Source organism: Trematomus bernacchii, unplaced genomic scaffold, assembly GCF_902827165.1.
Source record: "Trematomus bernacchii unplaced genomic scaffold, fTreBer1.1, whole genome shotgun sequence".
Classification (NCBI taxonomy): Eukaryota; Metazoa; Chordata; class Actinopteri; order Perciformes; family Nototheniidae; genus Trematomus; species Trematomus bernacchii.
In genome coordinates, this window is record NW_022987828.1 from 7,942,130 (window position 1) to 7,959,197 (window position 17,068).

A 17,068-nucleotide genomic window follows, 5' to 3' on the forward strand; every position below is an offset into this window, starting at 1 on the left:
AATAACAAACTGCTGATTTAAATCAAAACATTTTAATTGCTGTCATTTTCACCCAAATAAGTGACAAAAAACAGTTTATCAGCAAACTTGAGGTTTTAAAATTGACTTTTTGTCAGCACATTATGCATTTAAATATAAAGAAGTATCAAATCCCTCACTGGGGTCACAAAAAGGTTTCTAAACGCATTCATCATCAGTATACAGTATACAGTATACAGCTCAGTAATATCAGAACTTCAATATGCTTTTGGCAAAATATCAAGTTGAGACATTATTTTATTCCTCAAACGGCGACACTGTTTGGGATTTTGTCAGGAGACATGTTGTAGTAAGGCAGCTTCTTCCCTTCGTTCCTGGTCTTGATGGAGAGGCTTATCTCTGTCAGCTGCTTCCTGAACCTCTCCATGGCCTCCTTCACAGGCTTCTCTGTGAAGTGCTCATCAGGATACGAGCCCAGGTACAGCTGCAGGGAGAGAGGGGAGTCGGGTCAGAGGGGGCATACTGCAGGGGGAGAAGCTCATGGGGAGTAGAGGGGAAGTAGAAGTGTAGAGACTGTGGGTGTTTCTCAATCGCGAGTACGCTTGCTTGGTAGCACATGTCTGCCGAGCATCTTGCTTCAGAAGTGAGTCAAGAATACTTCCTGGCATTCGGAAAACGAAGAGTGGAACACGCTAGCAAGTGTGCAGGTGTGCGTCATATGAGAGGCCCCGCCTTACATCTTCCGCCACAGATTTGGGGAAATTGGTCCGTGCGCAAAGCATTATGGGGATTTTAAGACCGCGGAGTCTACTCATGTGCAGCCTCGATATTTCTCCAAACGGAGTACGCCGGGCTCGGTAGATTTCCAAGTATGCTGGAGATTGGAACAGTACTTCGGCGGCACTCGATGACGTAGTATGCTTGAAATAGTGGCTCTGAAGCAGCTTTACTCGCGATTGAGAAACACCCTGTATCTAACTATTTTGGCTGGCCCTTTAAAGTTCCCTTATTATAGTGTTTTTCATCAATATATTATAGGTCTCAGATATATACAAAACATGTCTCTGAAGTGTTTGGCTCCAAACACCAAACAGATCATTGTAGCATCCCATAATCCCCTCTGTTTCAGCCCTGTTTCAAAAGTGCTGATTCTCTGTCTGTTACTTTAGATGAAAATAAGGAGCCACTCCCCACGCCCCTCTGAGAGATATTTGGTTAAAAAGAACACAATGTTGCTCTAGGAGGAGATTTAGGTGATAAGGTGGGGGTGGGGGGGGGGGGTTACCTTGGTTGGTGATTGGCTAATGGTTACACAAGCCAAAAAATCGTTATGACATAAAGTGACCAAAATCTGATCAGCTCATTTTCAGACAGGTTTTTATATAAATGGATCAGGACAAAAAGTGAGCAAATCTTTTTTCCTGAAACTTTCAGAATCTCTTTACACAGAGGGGACACATGTTTATGTATAAAATACATGAAAAAGTGGATTTTACATAATAGGTGACCTTTAAAACAACCCAGTCTGTACTGAGCTGTGTAAGAGTGTGCTTCTTCAGTACCTCGCACTCCTGGTACTGACTGAGGGCCCACACAGCCCCCAGGTGCCAGCTGGAGCGTCCGCGATCAGGAAGGCTATGGATGATCCAATTCACATCTGCAATGCCCTTCTTGTTGGGCGGAGGCTTCCTCATGGTAGACGGAGCGTTGGGGATCCAGGAATACCAGTCGTACTACACAATGTACACAGAGATACAGTATGTGCATGCAGTACATTTACTCAGAAACTGTACTCAATAAGTATTTTGAGGAACATTTTCTTTACACTTCTACTCTTGCTCAACTTGCTTTGCCCACTATGTGGCACTAAAGAACACACGCTTAACATACATTATGTTGCTGGATATAAAATGTAGACCACACAATATAACTTTAATTTAAATCAGATCATGTTAAGCTATATATCTAAACATCTATCGGTCTATTTTTTTTTAATATGTCTTATTAGCAAAATAGCATATTCATGACAGCAAATTTGGATATTGGAAATGGACTTGACTGTTCTATTGTCCTACATCAAATCTGGACACACTAAAATACAAGTTGTATGAAAAGTTGAACATTATGATATGCCTGTCTTTCACAATGACAGTGAATTAACTAGCTTTAAATCTGAAAGATATTGAATGTCAGGTTCATGATTATTTATTATTCACCTGTCCAAAGTTTACAGCTGCATGCTGGGCTGAAGCGGTGAACACAATGGCGGTCAGATACTCTGACAGATCCTCGCGGGTTTTCAGGGACTTGGGAAACTCTGTACACGGGCAGAATTGACAAAGAGAGATACAATCTTTACAAAATCAAACTTTGTATAAGATCCTTTCACAATGCAGGTGATGGAGAAATGCAGGAAGGGCATTGCAACAGTGAAGCTCAGTCAGTGACACCATCAGACTGCTGTGGCTTCCTGTCTTCAAACGTTTCATCTGTGACAGAACAGATCTGAGTCTGAAATGCTGTCACCTGTCGTACCTGTCTCCTGCAGGCATACCTACACTACTGCACAATATTTAAGGTTGAGTGAGCATTGTCTCTCCATGGAAAAACAGATTGCTGCATTTTGAATGATGTTGCAATGATAAAAAGATAACAGGAAGTGTGTAATGTGTACCCCACCACAGTAATCGAAGTCCTGCATCCCGAAGCTGCACACATCTTTAATGAAGGCCTGGATTTCTTCATCCTCCTGCAGGGTCTCGTCGCTGGTGTAGTAAATATGCACCACATCTGACACAAAACTGCCAGAAAGGAAACAAGGCAGCAGTCACATATAGAGGAAGTACTGCAACTTCTCCCTTACACTCCATCATAAATGACCCCACTCTGTTTATGGTTTGAGTGTTTCCTCTCCCTTAAACACACCAACTACACATCAGTGCTGTTCCTCACCTCTTGGTCGCCTCCCACACCCTGTAGCCGTCGTCTCTGTAGAAGTATGTGGGAAGCTCCTCCTTGTTGTCCAGGCCGCGCGCCTTGATCATGTCAGGGAAGCACAGAGACCTGAAGGTCAGAGACTTCACGCCCTTCTGGATCAGCTGGACGTGACCCCCTCCACCTGTAGCATTCGCCTTCAAGAGGATGGAGAAGATACAGCGTCGTCACACAGGTAACTCATCACTCCTGCAGCCAAGGATTTGTGCTTATGTCCTTCTATTTTTGTATGCATATGGCTAAGTATCCATTACAGATGTCCTAACAGGAAGTGCATTTTTTGGGACTTTTTCTTTCTTTTTCAGCACATTCTTGCTTTTAACTGAGAGTCTCATAAAATGCTTTGTGTTCCTCGCAGCAAATATGTCTTAAATAGACCTCTTTTTTGCTTTGCATTTCATTTCCCCTTCCAACAGAATAAAACAAATATAGAAAAGTGTCATTATTTTACGTCCACACCCACAGACTCACCTTGTCAAAGATGCCACACTCACAGATGAGCTGCTCTCTGGCCTTGGTGTTGATCGCGATGGTAAAACGAATGTGTGGCATAAGCAGCTGAGAAAGGAACATCAATCAAAACATTTTCATTCATTTATATATTTCAATTTCATTTCAATCTTTATTTCGAACAGATTAAAAAAAAATAACAAATAAAAAATAACAAATGTGAAAAACAGAATACCGTATTGTTAAAATACAGTATTTATCCACATTCATGATAATATTTATATATTCAACAAAAAAAGTCTTCATATTAATAATAATAATAAATCATATGTGTCCGAATATTCCTTTATATATTGAACCTTTATTTACAATGAGAGAATTGAAAAATCCCACCAAATGTTAACCATAAGGGTAGAACATTTGATAATTTAAATAATTAAATGCCAAATATAAGTTATTTTAAAGTATAGGTTGGGAGGTTTGGGATAAACTGGTTAATGGGTCTGAGGTTTACCTTGTACACAGGGTGAACAGCAGGGAGCTGCCGGTACATGGCGATAGCAAACACCTCTGTGATCAGGTGAGTCCGGAGCAGGTGTGTGATGTTCTGGTGGTACTGGAAGTCAGCGGAGCGGATCCAGATCTTAGCCAGCAGCCAGTCGTACTTAGCGTCAGTGGGCAGGAAGATCGGGTTGTCTTCACCTGGGGTCTGCCCGAGCTGGGGAAAAGAATCAGGAAAAAGAGAGGAATGGATTCATACTGAAATGTTTCCCCTGGAGGTGTAATGAAATGGCAACATCGAGTAAATGTCTATAGCACAGTTTCTACACAGGATAATGTGTGCTTTACATAAGGACAAATAAAAGATAGGAACATAGCATAGGATAAAAACATTGGAAAAAAGCCAAGCTACATCACAAGCACATAAAAAGAGACATTCTGAATCATAGAATTGCTAGATTTGGTGCATATCTAGGACCCTCCTGCAGTTTGTTCCAGTTGCATGCAGCATAACATTACATTACATATCATTTAGCTGACGCTTTTGTCCAAAGCGACTTACAATAAGTGCAAAAACCATAAAGATTCCAACTCCGAACAACAAGGAAAGTGCAGATATATTCACTTCAAGCAAGATCATACCATAGTAAGTGCTGGTGAATTCGTTACAAGGCCTAAATTGACTAAAAAAGTGCTTCGTGTTTATATTCTTCATAGATACAGGGACACACAGGCTCAACAGTACCTGTATGGCTATGGGCATGATCTTCTTCTGAGCGTTCTTGTAGAGCAGACACATGGGAGCAGCGATGTACTGCAGCGTGCACGGGTCAGTGCAGTTAGCAGTGATGCCCTCCAACACCTCGTAGTCCACTATGTAGATGTTTCCTGCCTGGAGCCAAACATGGATTCATATTGTTAGTCAGTGGGAGGTTTAAAGTTAAACATGGACTTTGAATATGTCACAACAAGTCTACCTCTATTTCCTCCTCCAGAGTCATCTCTCTCTCCAGGCTCACATTAACCATCTCATCAGTGACCGGAAACTTCTCGGGCAATTTGGTGCACTTTTTGATTACTACGGGGTTGCAGCCGTTCAGAAACTGGTATCCAAACATGAAGTCCTCCTTCCAGTGTTTCATCACATACTCTGGATAATACAAATATAATATGATATAATATAACAAAACACAACAATATATTATATAATATAATATAATATAATGTGAGGCTGACCTGAGATTGTGTTTTTGATTCTCACAAAGATCTTCTCAAAGTCAGCGAAGTCACTCCAAGAGGACTGGAACATGTGCATGAACTGGTTCACACACAGGTTCTCTATTCTGAAAATCCATCATCATCATCATCATCATCATCATCATCATCATCATCATCATCATCATATGCAAAATAAAGTACAAAAAAGTATACAATATACAATGTATTTTTTGGAATATGTAACTAAATACTGCAAATAATTCCCTAAAGAAAATGACATGTCATACTGATTGTGGTTATGATGTTTTTCACTGCCAGTAGTAGCAGTGAAAGCCCATTTACTTCTGTGTGCAAAGCTGCAGCCTTTCTGTCAACACCTATGAAGCTCACTTTTCCAAATTGCGTGACTCATTTTCCACCTCACCTACTTCTCTAGACCCTCCTCTGCTTCAAAGTGTTGTCATTGATGCAACTTTTAGCAGAACTAATGCATGATGCAAATGGATGTGTTTGGAATCTGTCTTGTGTTATTGTGTCTGTGCTCAGCCTCTCACGCCTGCATGAAAGCAAAATGCAAATGTCCCTGGAGATAAACACACAATGAGACCTCTGTTTATTTCCAGGAAATCCTGAGCACAGAAAATAGAGGCACGTTATCAGGCTGGAGATCATCATATGACCGGGGCATCGTGAAAGCTTTGCATTGAAACACACCTCGGAGGTTAAGGCCTCTTTGTACTGAGGGGCATCAGCTGTCCTCACAACTACTGTCAACCTGTGTTCTACAGCAGGCTGTCAGAGGGAGCACTTACGCCTTACTGTAGTTCAGTACGAAGTCCACTCCCTTCTCAGTGTCAAACTGGATGTCCCGCGGCAGATCTTTGTGTCTGTTAGCATCTATGCTCATAGGAATGCCTGGCTGCCACTCCTTCCACCTGTAAGGACAGCAGAGATGTTAGTGAGCAGCCTCAGCCTCTTTTATCATAAAACCACAAACTGTGTGAACTGGCCTGTAGGTCTTTCTCCTCCTTTCCAGCTCTTTCTGTCTGTGCTGCTTCACCAGGCTGGTCTTATCATCCTGAGGCAGATGTGCTGCAACCGACACAAGACAAAGTGAGCGATCATGGAACAATAACAGAGTTTGACCTGCAGACTGATGAAAAGACGAGGCAGGCAGTCTGGAAAAGGAAACTCATGTACCTCTTGCATCCCGCAGCACCACCTCCTTGTCATCCACCAGCCAGCGGAAGCAGGGAAACTCCAGATGGTCTCCACTGGGGGTCTTCACTGTGACGTACTTGCAGTACCAGTCATCCTGCACCCAGTACCTTTTCTTCTCAATCTTCACCAACACAATCTCTCCCAGGTTCTCATCCACCCTCACGCCATAGGAGTCCACCTGCAATTTATTCAGCAGGGAAATAAATTAGCTAGGAAAATAGTGTTATTGAAAGAATCCACTGTGCATTAATAGTGTATCGTCAGTAAGTGTTGTTTTATAAAGGGAAGAGGTGAAACACATTTAGCATGTCACAACATATATATGTGAAAACCTCAATGTCACATAGAGGGTTTCATTTGTGTGCACCCTTTGGTCATGTTTGTCGATGTGAGCATGATAAATTGCAAAAACAAATTGACATCTGCAATGCAGAGAAATGTGGGACTTAAAAAATATCAAGCTAAATAAAATGCTTTTTAAACATTTGCAAGTTTGCAGGGGACAACAGATCAAACCTACAAACCTTAATGTATGGTAAAATAGTTTTTGGTTTAAAAAAACTGCATCAAGAATGCTAAGTGGATGCTAAATTCTATATTTATACCTCGTCCTATCTACATGCAAACATTTCTTGATACAATAGTACAGCCATTGCATGATTTTGATTTATTTTCTATATTTCTTGTATTTTTATTGTCAAACACTATGTGAAATCATATCATGAACTTTACTTATATCTGTTATACGGGTTGGAGTAGTTTCAAACACTGAAGGGAGCAGTTCAACTAGTCAAAAATACATTTTAGTGACATTTAAATAAAGGACCTCTAATTGTTTATTTTTAAGCACAAAAAAGTCTACAGTATATGTTTTTAAAAGATAAAAACGTGAAAAAGGTTGCTTATATTTAGTAATAAAATGCTTTGTTCCTATCAGCAATTATTTCTTAAAATACACCTCTTCTTTTCTTTGCATTTTCATTTCCCCTTCCAACAGAATAAACATCAATGCACCTTTCTGTCTCTTCTTCCTCTTTTTAGTCTACATGCAAACAAGCTCACCCAGTGTCTGTCTGTGTGCAGTTGTTGGTGCCCACCATTCATCAGAATTTAAAATAAATGTGCCGCTGTAACTTCACTTACCGCCCCTCTCTCAAAGTCATTGTACAGAGGTTTGTCCAGCAGCGTTCTCTCGCTGCATCTCTCCGTGCCCACCAGAGTGATGTAGATATAATCATCTGTCCCTGCAAACCACTGGCTGCCCGTGGAAACTGTCACCGTGTAGGAAGGCATGGCGGTCACACAGGTCCAAACGCTCTCTGGAGACCAAGAAATCTGCAGAAAAGTACCTCAACCAAAGCCCCTGAGGTTTGCACACTTCTCCTTGCTGTTATTGTGTCACTGATGTTCACTTCTCTCTTCTCCCCATATCTCTTTCACAAACAGAACATGTGTAATCAGGCAGAAGAGGGAGGTGCACAAAACGGATCTCCACCTGCATACTATAAAATGATGTCAGAATAAAATACGACTCCTTTCTAGATGGGTTATCAGCTGGGATTTCTGGAGCACTGACATGAATGTTGGTGCAGGGAAAGGTGTCTTATACCAGGGAGAGGATATCAAATGCATTGTCTTTGTCAGCAAACAACAGGATTTCCTGAGATTCCTGTATCACAGAAGAAAAAGAGAGGGCAGTCCAACGGTGTTACTGATGATATGAAAGGGACATGTCAACATATCTTTTACACATCATATTTACTAGTCAAATCAGTATCTGCCACTGGACAACAGCTGGCACTGTATTCCAGTTTCAGTTAAATAAATGCAAATCATAGAGTCCCTCTGTGGTTTTACAGGTGAAACTGTAACGTAAACGTTGACAGGGGTCTGTGTGTGTTACACTCGAAGTGGGAAATGGGATTAATATGATCCTACTTCACAAGTAAGATTCAAAAATAAATCTATTGAAGGAATAAAACACACCTAATCAGCGTCTGCCTCCTGTAAAAATGGTGTAAAGTCTGAGCGTGTAGGACAGGATCATTCACATGTTCACCGTCACAGACAAATAAAAACCCAAGCAGGCGTACTGTTTCAAGATCACTTGTAATGTAATTCAGACACTGTTTAAAAGGCAAAACTGAACATGTACAAATAGAGAAAATAAAACTGACAGACATTAAAAAGGCATTTTCTTTTGTTCAATCCTTCTGAAAACTATGCACATTCAGTCACATCACATATAGCTTAATGAAGTTGTACAGTGTAGTTTTACATACATTTACGTATCCAAATATCTTCTCTTACATAATCACGTTGCAGGTCTCCCTTGAAAAAGAGATCTATGAAATCAATGGGACCAATCTGGTTAAATAAAGGTTTGAAATGAAATGAAATGAAATGAGTGAGCAGCAAGAACAGAGCTGGTCTATTCCCCAATTGTTGATGGGATACTTAAAAAACTGCAATAACAGAGTAGGGTCATGTATTCGACACCAAATAGGAGACCAAAGGAGAAAGAAATGAAAGCTCCATAGTGCTGAAGATGAGTGGCATTTTAATAAGCAGAAGTGTTACTGAATACTACATTTTGTTTCGGAAATGGTGGCTTGAACTTCTCATTGGTGTGATTGTACTCTTAAGCCAAATCAGGTTGCTCTCCTACTCGATTTCTTACTATAATCGACAGACACTACAGTATGATGGAGGGTGGGTGCGGGGGCTGAATGTGAATCAACTTGTTATTAGAGGGTGTGCTGTAAAGTGATACGAAATATTTTTGACATTTTTAGGGGGGCAGTTCGAAAAAGGTTGATCGTCTCTGAGCACATTTGAGATTGGACAAAAGTCTTATTTTTGTATTGTTTGTTAGATATTTGGTAGTTTTAACTCTTCAGCCCTCTCGCAATTATTCAAATGAAATTTACTGAAAAGTGTATAAGGGGATATATGCAAACTGTGATGTTTCATTTAAAAAAAGTCCCAAGCCATAAAGGTTACTATTATTATTATTATTACTATTGGCTCAATTTACCCGCATTCATATACTAGGTCTAAAAGTCATAGAAAACACATGAAACAGTCTGGTGAAGTGAGATATTAAATGCAGAGAAAGGCAAGAGGCTGAAAAAGCGAGTCTGACTGAAGAGACGCATGTAAACATAGGTGGTGACTTTAAGGTTGAAAGTTAAGAAACGACCATTTCATCATTATTAAATGTTCAGTCTTTGTGACAGTAGCTCGTAGTTCAACATTTTGGTTAAAAACAGTGCATATATTTCACTTATTAACAGACAGCTAGCTTTCATTAACAAAAATATAATCTAACCTGACTTTTTTTTTTTTAATTAATTTATGAAATATATATGAACGTTTTGTCCAGCTGTGATGGTAAACAATTACATGTATATTCAATGCTGCCACCCAGTGGCAACCTCTATGTGAATCAATAAATAAAGGAAGAAAAAGCTACAGTCATGAGGTGCACATTTGGAGTCCCATCACGTCCCTCTTACATCCATATCATGTTAAATGCTGACTTCTTAAACTCTGAATATCTTTCTGATTGCAGCAGAATAATTCAATATCATCGGAGCTACAAAATAAAAAATCTGATCGACATTAACCAACATAAAAAACAAAGCAAAGATAAGAGTACAGACATGACCTGCTCTATTCAAGGTTCGGCAATAAAATGTTAAGTTTAAACTGAAATAAAGTGCCAGCTTTGTCACTGCATTGATTATATTGATTTTAGATTTGTGTAGAGGAAACAACAACTTCTCTTAGAGTTACTGCACCCCAAAGCTGCCCTATACATTTAAAGACACGCACAACTTTGAATAAACCAACACTGAAAATCATGAGAATATTCTCAAACTCAAACCACATTTCCAGAATAGCCAAAAATGTCATTACCAGGTCAGTAAAAAGGAAACGAGTTAGAAAGAAACTGATCATTTGATCATTGTAGGCTGATGTCCATCTTAAAATCAAGTCAGAGGACATCTGTGTGAGCGGCTTCTACACAATCAGAGGGCTGTTTTGTTAAAGTTAAAGAGCACATCATCGCCCCCGAGCCGCTAACCTGCTGTATCCATGGAGACACTGATGAGAGAGAGAAATTCAAACCACATGTTGTATGTTTGAGTAAATCTTCTCTTAAGAAGTGGGCGACTCACAAAACCAGGAAGTAGAAAGGAACTGAATGGGAAAGACGATGAGTGGCTTACTGTCTGATATCCAGTTTCCTATTTCAGTGTGAACTGACTCTCATGGTGCCTTCAGTGAACTCGAGGAAAAGGCGATTTAAGACTTGGCGAGTTAGTTTCAGATCCCTTTCTGTTGGAAGCATCGAGGTCGATCTGTTTAAGGTCTCAGAGTGTACAGACTCAGGATGGATAAAACCAGAGACTAGTTCAGGTGGAGGATCTGCTTCATGAACTCATAGGTGGTGAAGGCCACGGCCTGGGAGGGGATGCAGCGGATGTAGTTGAGAGAAAGACCTCGGTACAATCCCTTCTTGATGCCAAACTCTGTGTACACATACTTCAGCGTCTTTCTCAGAGATCTGTTGAGGCAAGAGACAATACAAATCAGAGAGAAATCTAATGGGTTTATGGGTTTGGGTGTTCTTTTTTTTAGCTTAGTAAAGCCTATTCTTATTACCGGGATGTTGCTGTAGTTTTACAGATTAGTAGCTATGATACTCCTTGGCGTTTTAGGACTATATTTGTTTTTATGTAAACAGCCCCTATTCGGTTTTGTTTTCTCTTCAAATGTAAGCATACACTTCATTATCAAACCAAATGTGGGAACTTCTCATCTACTGTCCAAAACACCTCAATTCAAACACTGACTTTTTTAAGAACCTCATATACGAAGGTGCAGAACAACCTGCCAACAGAATATGGGGGAGTAGGATCATCGGTGATACTTACGAGCATTTCTCAGAGTCAGGAAGCACGGTTCCTAGCTGCATTCTTCTCCTAGCCACATCCAAAGGGTACCTTTAAGAGGAGACACAATGTGACACATCAAACATCAATAAAATACTTGAAAAGAAAACTTCACACCACATTGTCAGCATTAGGGCTTTTTGGCTGCCAGCCGACAGCACTTACGAGATTGTCTGAGCGATGGCACCGGCAACCCCTCCACACAGCAGGTTAACGTGCACTTTCAGAACCTGGACATCAGGGTTGTCTGAGGAGGGCTGTCCCAGCTTCTCTGGGAAATGTTTCAAGCCGAGGCTCTTCAGGGTGCCGAAGGTGAAAAACGAGACACCTGGACGATAAAAGGAAAGGGGAGAAAAGTGTTAAGACCTCACAAAGAACACTGGTTAGATTTATGAAGGGGGACATTTTATGTTGTTCTGCACGATAATATAGGATCATCTTTAAAGACTCATATCAATCAATACAAAAATCATTTTATTAATCACCTGCATAAGGAGCCATTCCAATAAGTGTTGGAATAAGTCCCCTGTAGAAGCCCGAGACGCCCCCTTCCTTTGCAAAAAAGAAAAACAGGTCTGATTGCAGAGGATACATTATTACAATTACAATATATTTTTGATATTCCCGCATTTTTAAAGTGGCAATATACAGCTTTTAACTTTCCTCCTTAAGTGTTTCTAAATTGATTTTTTTTTTGGAAAACCTCCTTATTACCACAAGGACATATTTAGCTACCTATTATTTTTACAGTCAGGTGAAAAAAGCATCAATATATATAAATGTTAATGATATTTTATTCATTCCCAATGCTTCTCGGAGTATTCACAGTCCCTGGGTATTCTGCCAACCTTACAGTCAGTCTGTCCCTTGCCGCACCTTTCTCAAAAAGACACAACCACTAAGCTTTATACAATTGAATGTGCAATGATGTCGCCAACTTGCAAATTACCCTTATTTCCCTGTCTTGGTTGTGCAATGGTTTGCATACAAGGCTGTAATAAGAGGGAACCAATCTAAACCAAGATGGTGTCAGTATTCTATTGCTATTACATTGTGCAATCAACATTGTTTCATACTGATAAAAGTACAGCAACAAACGTGTCCATTGCCACTTAAATGAAAGGCTATAATGTTTATGAAGGCTTAGTTGTTTGTGAGAGAAGTTGAACAGCAGTACCCTACCTCAAGGTAGATGGTTTGGAAGGCATTTGCAATTCCAGTGTATCGATGCTCTCCGGTCACCTGGAAGGCCAGTCTGGCTCTGATAACATCCAGAGGGTAGGTGAATATCACTGCAGTCAACCCTGAAAACACACAACAAAACAGATCAAACTTTTTATAAACACAGTCTTTGACTGTAGTTATGCTTCAAACTAATAAACTGGGATTAAGCACTTTCACATTTTGGCTGTATTTTAATTTCAATTGAAATACTTGTCTTTCATTCTCTTTTATTGTTGTGTTACGCCCCACCAAGCACACTGGGAACTGGACCACTTCAAATCCTTTTATTGCACAACTATGCTTGACTCTTGTATACTGTTGATGCAGTATCTGTTACAACAGGAGAAAGATTATACTGAGGTGACAAATGAAAACATATAGTCTAAGATTCAATGATCAATACATTAACAGGAAAGGGAAACTACATTACAGTGCATATTATCCAACTGATACTGACATAATCAGTGAGAGTGAGAAAGATGAATTACCTGCCATAGATCCTGCTATTAGGCGGTGGATGTGTTCAGAGATCCCGAACTGTTTAACTAGCAGCTGTAATGCCAGGAATCATGGGTCAACAGTTTGACCAAAAAAAACAATACAATGACACGTAGCAAAGAAATAAACAAAATGTAACAATATTAAAGCCTATTACACTTCCCAAGTCAACGGCTACCATTGGTTTTATTGAATTCCAATATATTTTATAACATTGCCTTTTGAGAGTGTTATTCCAAAATAAAGCACGGTACCTTATGATATTTTTCAAAGGCCATGAACTGGATGGCTCCATAGGGAAATATGCGGACCATCATTGCCCCATTACCCTTGTACAAGCCAAGGAAGCCTTCTTTCTTTGGCACGGCTTTCAGAGTTGCAAACACTCCTGCAAAGAAAGGTCAGAAGTTTCACTCATGTGGCACAGAGTTGTGAAAATAAACTCTTATTGGCGTTTCATGTTGGCTGCTGTTGTTTTTACCGAGATGTTTGTAATGGGGGTTCTGGGCTTGAAGGAGAATCTTGATTCTGTCCAGAGGAGCTATGGTACTCTTGGCACAGCATCCTGCAACACCTAAACAAAAGCAGATAAACGTAAAAAGAACATTAATATGCAACTTTTAATGTTACAATGGGAGAATAGTTTTAATGTTTTTAATTAATCTTGAGTGCCTGAAATGGCAATGAAAAAGGCCAATCATGTAAAGATAGAACTGTTGAAATAAGATTCATCAGAATAATAAGAGTAGCGTTGGTCGTGAAACATAGAAGAGAGCAGAACAGATAACCATTTAGATTTTCAAGTGCAACATGTGTTGCAAAATAAAATAGAGGAAAAGCCACAAAACAACAACACAGAAACATACCTGTCTTTTCTATAATAACTGCACAATGTAGAAAACAGAACTTACTGTAGAAGCTTAACATATTTTTGAAAACTAGCTTGTCTGTTTGTAAAATATATAATTACCTGAATCTCGAATAGTTGGTAGATTTTAAAAGAAGCTCCCTAAAGTAGCATTTGGCAGGCAGTGAACATTTGTGATTTTGGTCCCTGGTTAGTTGTCTTCGTTGGTCTTTGAAGGGAAACTCAATTTGTGCTTGCAAAGTTCCACAGGTAGGTCAGAGATCTGCAGAGTGGTGGTATCTCTAGAGCTAATATGAAGGTTTTTAAGCGACCTATCTAACTATCTAAGTGCAGTATGTTCAAGGTCCGTAGCGTGGCTGTGCAGTTTATGCGTCACAAAAGAAAGCAGGAGAGAGTGGAGCCCCTCCTGTAGATCAGGGTACATGAGCCTGCAGTGCCCAGCAGCAGCAAGGAGTCTGTTCGGCTGCAGGACCCTGAAGACAATCTGTTATCAATCATTATTGTGTCTGTGCTCATTTTCTCTTTTATCTGCTGGTATCAGTTTTTCAAGGTCAAACACAGACATTTACTAATTAAGGTGTTAAATGTGTGCAGCAAATAACTAGCACTGCAGGATATGTACAACAAACAGTTATATGAGAAGGTAGGCGTGTGGTGCAGTGAATAGAGGCATGGTATGGGGATCAGGTGGTCACAGGTTCAAACCCCACTGCAGTCAGCATGTCGTTGTGTCCCTGGGCAAGACACTTCACCCCAAATTGCTCCTGTGGGGATTGCCCACAGTATTGAGTATGTAAGTTGCTTTGGATAAAAGCGTCTAACAAGCAACATGTAATGTAATGTAGAATCCATCATGTCAGATTTCTCCCGTCAGAAATTCTCGTCAGACTTTGAATAGCTGAAACCAATACATTCTTTATATAAATACTCTAATATATACCAGCACACTGCTTTATCCCAATATACTCTTGCAGACACAACAAGGCTGGAAACTGTATATTTGAGTTCTACATTGTGTAAATCATCATCATCAACCTGTTAATGATAATATACTCATATGTCAGATCCTACCTCCAGCTACAAAGGAGCGAACAAAGTGGTAGTCCCTCTCGGCAGGGGGCCCGCTGCTTATAGCAGGAGATGTGGAGACCACAGCCTCTGATGTCATCTTTCCTGCTGAGGAATCTGCCACATCCGTAGCTGTACAATAGAGAAAAACACTGTGATTTCACATGTGAATATGGGAATGTAACACCAACCTGGCAAATACCCATATGAGCAAACCAGAGTCTATGATATTGTATTTACTTAAGGGTGGTGTACAAGTTTTCAATGGGGTTTAACTAGCTTTGAGGGTAATTAGCCATGATATCAAGATACTCACAAGATGATCGAGACTGTAAGAGGCACTAAACACAGAAGAAGTGGAGGCTCTGTCCGATGAAATCTCTTCAACAAATGTTTCTCCTCTCGGGGTGATCCTGGCTGTTTGAAAGTGTTACTATGAAGGCCGGGTGGTCGCGAGGAGCTGCTGGTTTACTGTGTCAGGTGAACGCAAACTGGATCTGTTGTGATTAATGAACCGTGGGTACTTTCAACATTTACGTACCACTAATGCCCTTCGCCCGTTAACTGACAGCATCTGACCGAAAACAGTCGCACGTTTATGACGCAGGATGACGTCAACAGACGAGGACGAGGGGCTGCGGTACATTTCAGGATTTTTGTTTTCATAGGTTTCACAGGGGAGATTTAGCAAAAAATAGGAGTCTCTTTACACATATTCTATATTTTATTTGATCCTATGTATTGAAAAAAGTAGGTATAAGAATGTATTCAAAATATGTCAAACGATTTCAGTTAATTAAGATAAAAAGAGCAATAACAAAGAGTTATTACGGTATTATAATTATAATTATTATTTTGTATTCTTGTATTTAATTACGGGAATGATTCATAATAATAATAATAATATTTTCATTGGCAGACCTCTTTATGCAAACCTCTCTGGCCAGTTTAGATTTATGAATATGACATTTCCATAACATAATGCAAAAAGTAGATCATACATTTGTATCATATTTAAGTGGTATACCTTCAATACTAAATGTTAACTGCCACTGGCAATGTTTTTTTTTAGATAGCTCAACACTCAAATTCCAAGATTGTTTTTGATTATAACTTAAGTTAAAGCAGTTCACATACAATTATGAATTATCCTTATCAACTGCACTTGTGTTGTTTTGGTGATTCATTTCCTTATAATGATTTTTAGCACAACCATGCGTCCACTGGCTGAAACCACGGTCAGGAGCCCTAAGACAAACCTTAGCTGTACTCCATCCCAGGTTTTGTTTTCCACTCTTCCTCCACAGCGACGACGAGTTTGTGGCCAGCGGACACCGACCGTAGGTTGCGTCTGGTGGAGGGAGAGTGAGCGGGGCTACCCTGCGTGGTCTGACAGAAGGGGGATTTACATTTTAACGGGTCTCGTGCTCCGCAAAGACTACAAGGTGCACGGTGTAAACTACTGTTCTTCCGCTGGATGTGTGTTCATGTTGGGGCTTTAATCATGTCCATGTGTCACCGTCGACGGAGGATTGAACTTGCCAGCAGTCTATATTTGCCGAGGAGGGAAACCAATACAAGGTCTCGCTGTCTCGCTGGAGCGGAGTATTATTAGCAGACAGTGCAACTGTCGCTCTCTGGTATGTAAAGCATTTCAGCCCTAAACGTGTTTATGAAACCTCACCAGCAACAACACAACTTATAACTGCATGGCGCTTTAAATGACAGCGGTCAAGTGCAGTAATACTAATAAACAGCGACGCTGAAGGCGCTTTTACACGGTAATAACCCTCTCTTCCGCCAGTCAGAAAGGCGAAAACAGGATCCGACCTCCGGCTCGAGCCCACTCCTCTGCGTGCCTTCTGCCCTTTAAACTGTTAGCCTTCCTGAAGCTTCACTATTTATTTTACAGCCTACAGTTCTTCTGAGTTTATATAAAAAAGAAAACCATGGTAGTATTTAAAAATGCTTTTGCTTTTCTTTATTGACGTCAACCAGACAACACTTGCTCGTCCGAGTAGACTGCATATTCTAGGCGGGGCAAACATGTCATTTCCAGCAGATAAAGTAAACAACATTTGAGTAG

The 17,068-nt window shown here is 40.2% G+C and overlaps 3 protein-coding genes across 3 annotated transcripts in view; 1 reads left to right on the top strand and 2 right to left on the bottom strand.

The window, feature by feature from the left end:
• Positions 1 to 16: 16 nt before the first annotated feature.
• Positions 17 to 7,878, bottom strand: alox5a (arachidonate 5-lipoxygenase a). The gene is made up of 14 exons (XM_034151763.1): positions 7,507 to 7,878; positions 6,343 to 6,541; positions 6,153 to 6,234; positions 5,955 to 6,077; positions 5,161 to 5,267; positions 4,902 to 5,074; positions 4,670 to 4,816; positions 3,938 to 4,141; positions 3,445 to 3,531; positions 2,932 to 3,110; positions 2,659 to 2,780; positions 2,196 to 2,296; positions 1,542 to 1,712; positions 17 to 463 (listed from the first exon to the last, which is right to left on the bottom strand). The coding sequence occupies exons 1-14, from the start codon at positions 7,654 to 7,656 to the stop codon at positions 284 to 286; spliced, it is 2,025 nt and encodes a 674-aa protein (XP_034007654.1). The 5' UTR covers positions 7,657 to 7,878; the 3' UTR covers positions 17 to 283.
• A 578-nt stretch (positions 7,879 to 8,456) lies between these two features.
• slc25a16 (solute carrier family 25 member 16) lies at positions 8,457 to 15,614 on the bottom strand. Its single transcript, XM_034152589.1, has 10 exons — positions 15,299 to 15,614; positions 14,986 to 15,114; positions 13,528 to 13,620; positions 13,301 to 13,434; positions 13,037 to 13,100; positions 12,507 to 12,628; positions 11,810 to 11,876; positions 11,490 to 11,652; positions 11,307 to 11,375; positions 8,457 to 10,936 (listed from the first exon to the last, which is right to left on the bottom strand). The coding sequence occupies exons 2-10, from the start codon at positions 15,080 to 15,082 to the stop codon at positions 10,780 to 10,782; spliced, it is 966 nt and encodes a 321-aa protein (XP_034008480.1). The 5' UTR covers positions 15,083 to 15,114; positions 15,299 to 15,614; the 3' UTR covers positions 8,457 to 10,779.
• Positions 15,615 to 16,155: 541 nt separating this feature from the next.
• Positions 16,156 to 17,068, top strand: part of tet1 (tet methylcytosine dioxygenase 1) — a 28,549-nt gene continuing 27,636 nt past the window's right edge. The window contains exon 1 of the mRNA XM_034152134.1: positions 16,156 to 16,622. The gene's annotated coding sequence lies outside the window, so the exon portion shown is untranslated. The remainder of the gene's footprint in view (positions 16,623 to 17,068) is intronic.

Coding starts and splice junctions, on each gene's coding strand:
- alox5a (XM_034151763.1), bottom strand. CDS start 7,656: ATGCCTTCCTACACGGTGACAGTTTCCACGGGCAGCCAGTGGTTTGCA. Junction 1,713..2,195: donor CAGCTGTAAACTTTGGACAG/GTGAATAATAAA, acceptor TACATTGTGTAG/TACGACTGGTATTCCTGGAT. Junction 464..1,541: donor GTCAGTACCAGGAGTGCGAG/GTACTGAAGAAG, acceptor CTCTCCCTGCAG/CTGTACCTGGGCTCGTATCC.
- slc25a16 (XM_034152589.1), bottom strand. CDS start 15,082: ATGACATCAGAGGCTGTGGTCTCCACATCTCCTGCTATAAGCAGCGGG. Junction 13,101..13,300: donor CCTTTGAAAAATATCATAAG/GTACCGTGCTTT, acceptor CTGGCATTACAG/CTGCTAGTTAAACAGTTCGG. Junction 11,653..11,809: donor TGGAATGGCTCCTTATGCAG/GTGATTAATAAA, acceptor TTTATCGTCCAG/GTGTCTCGTTTTTCACCTTC.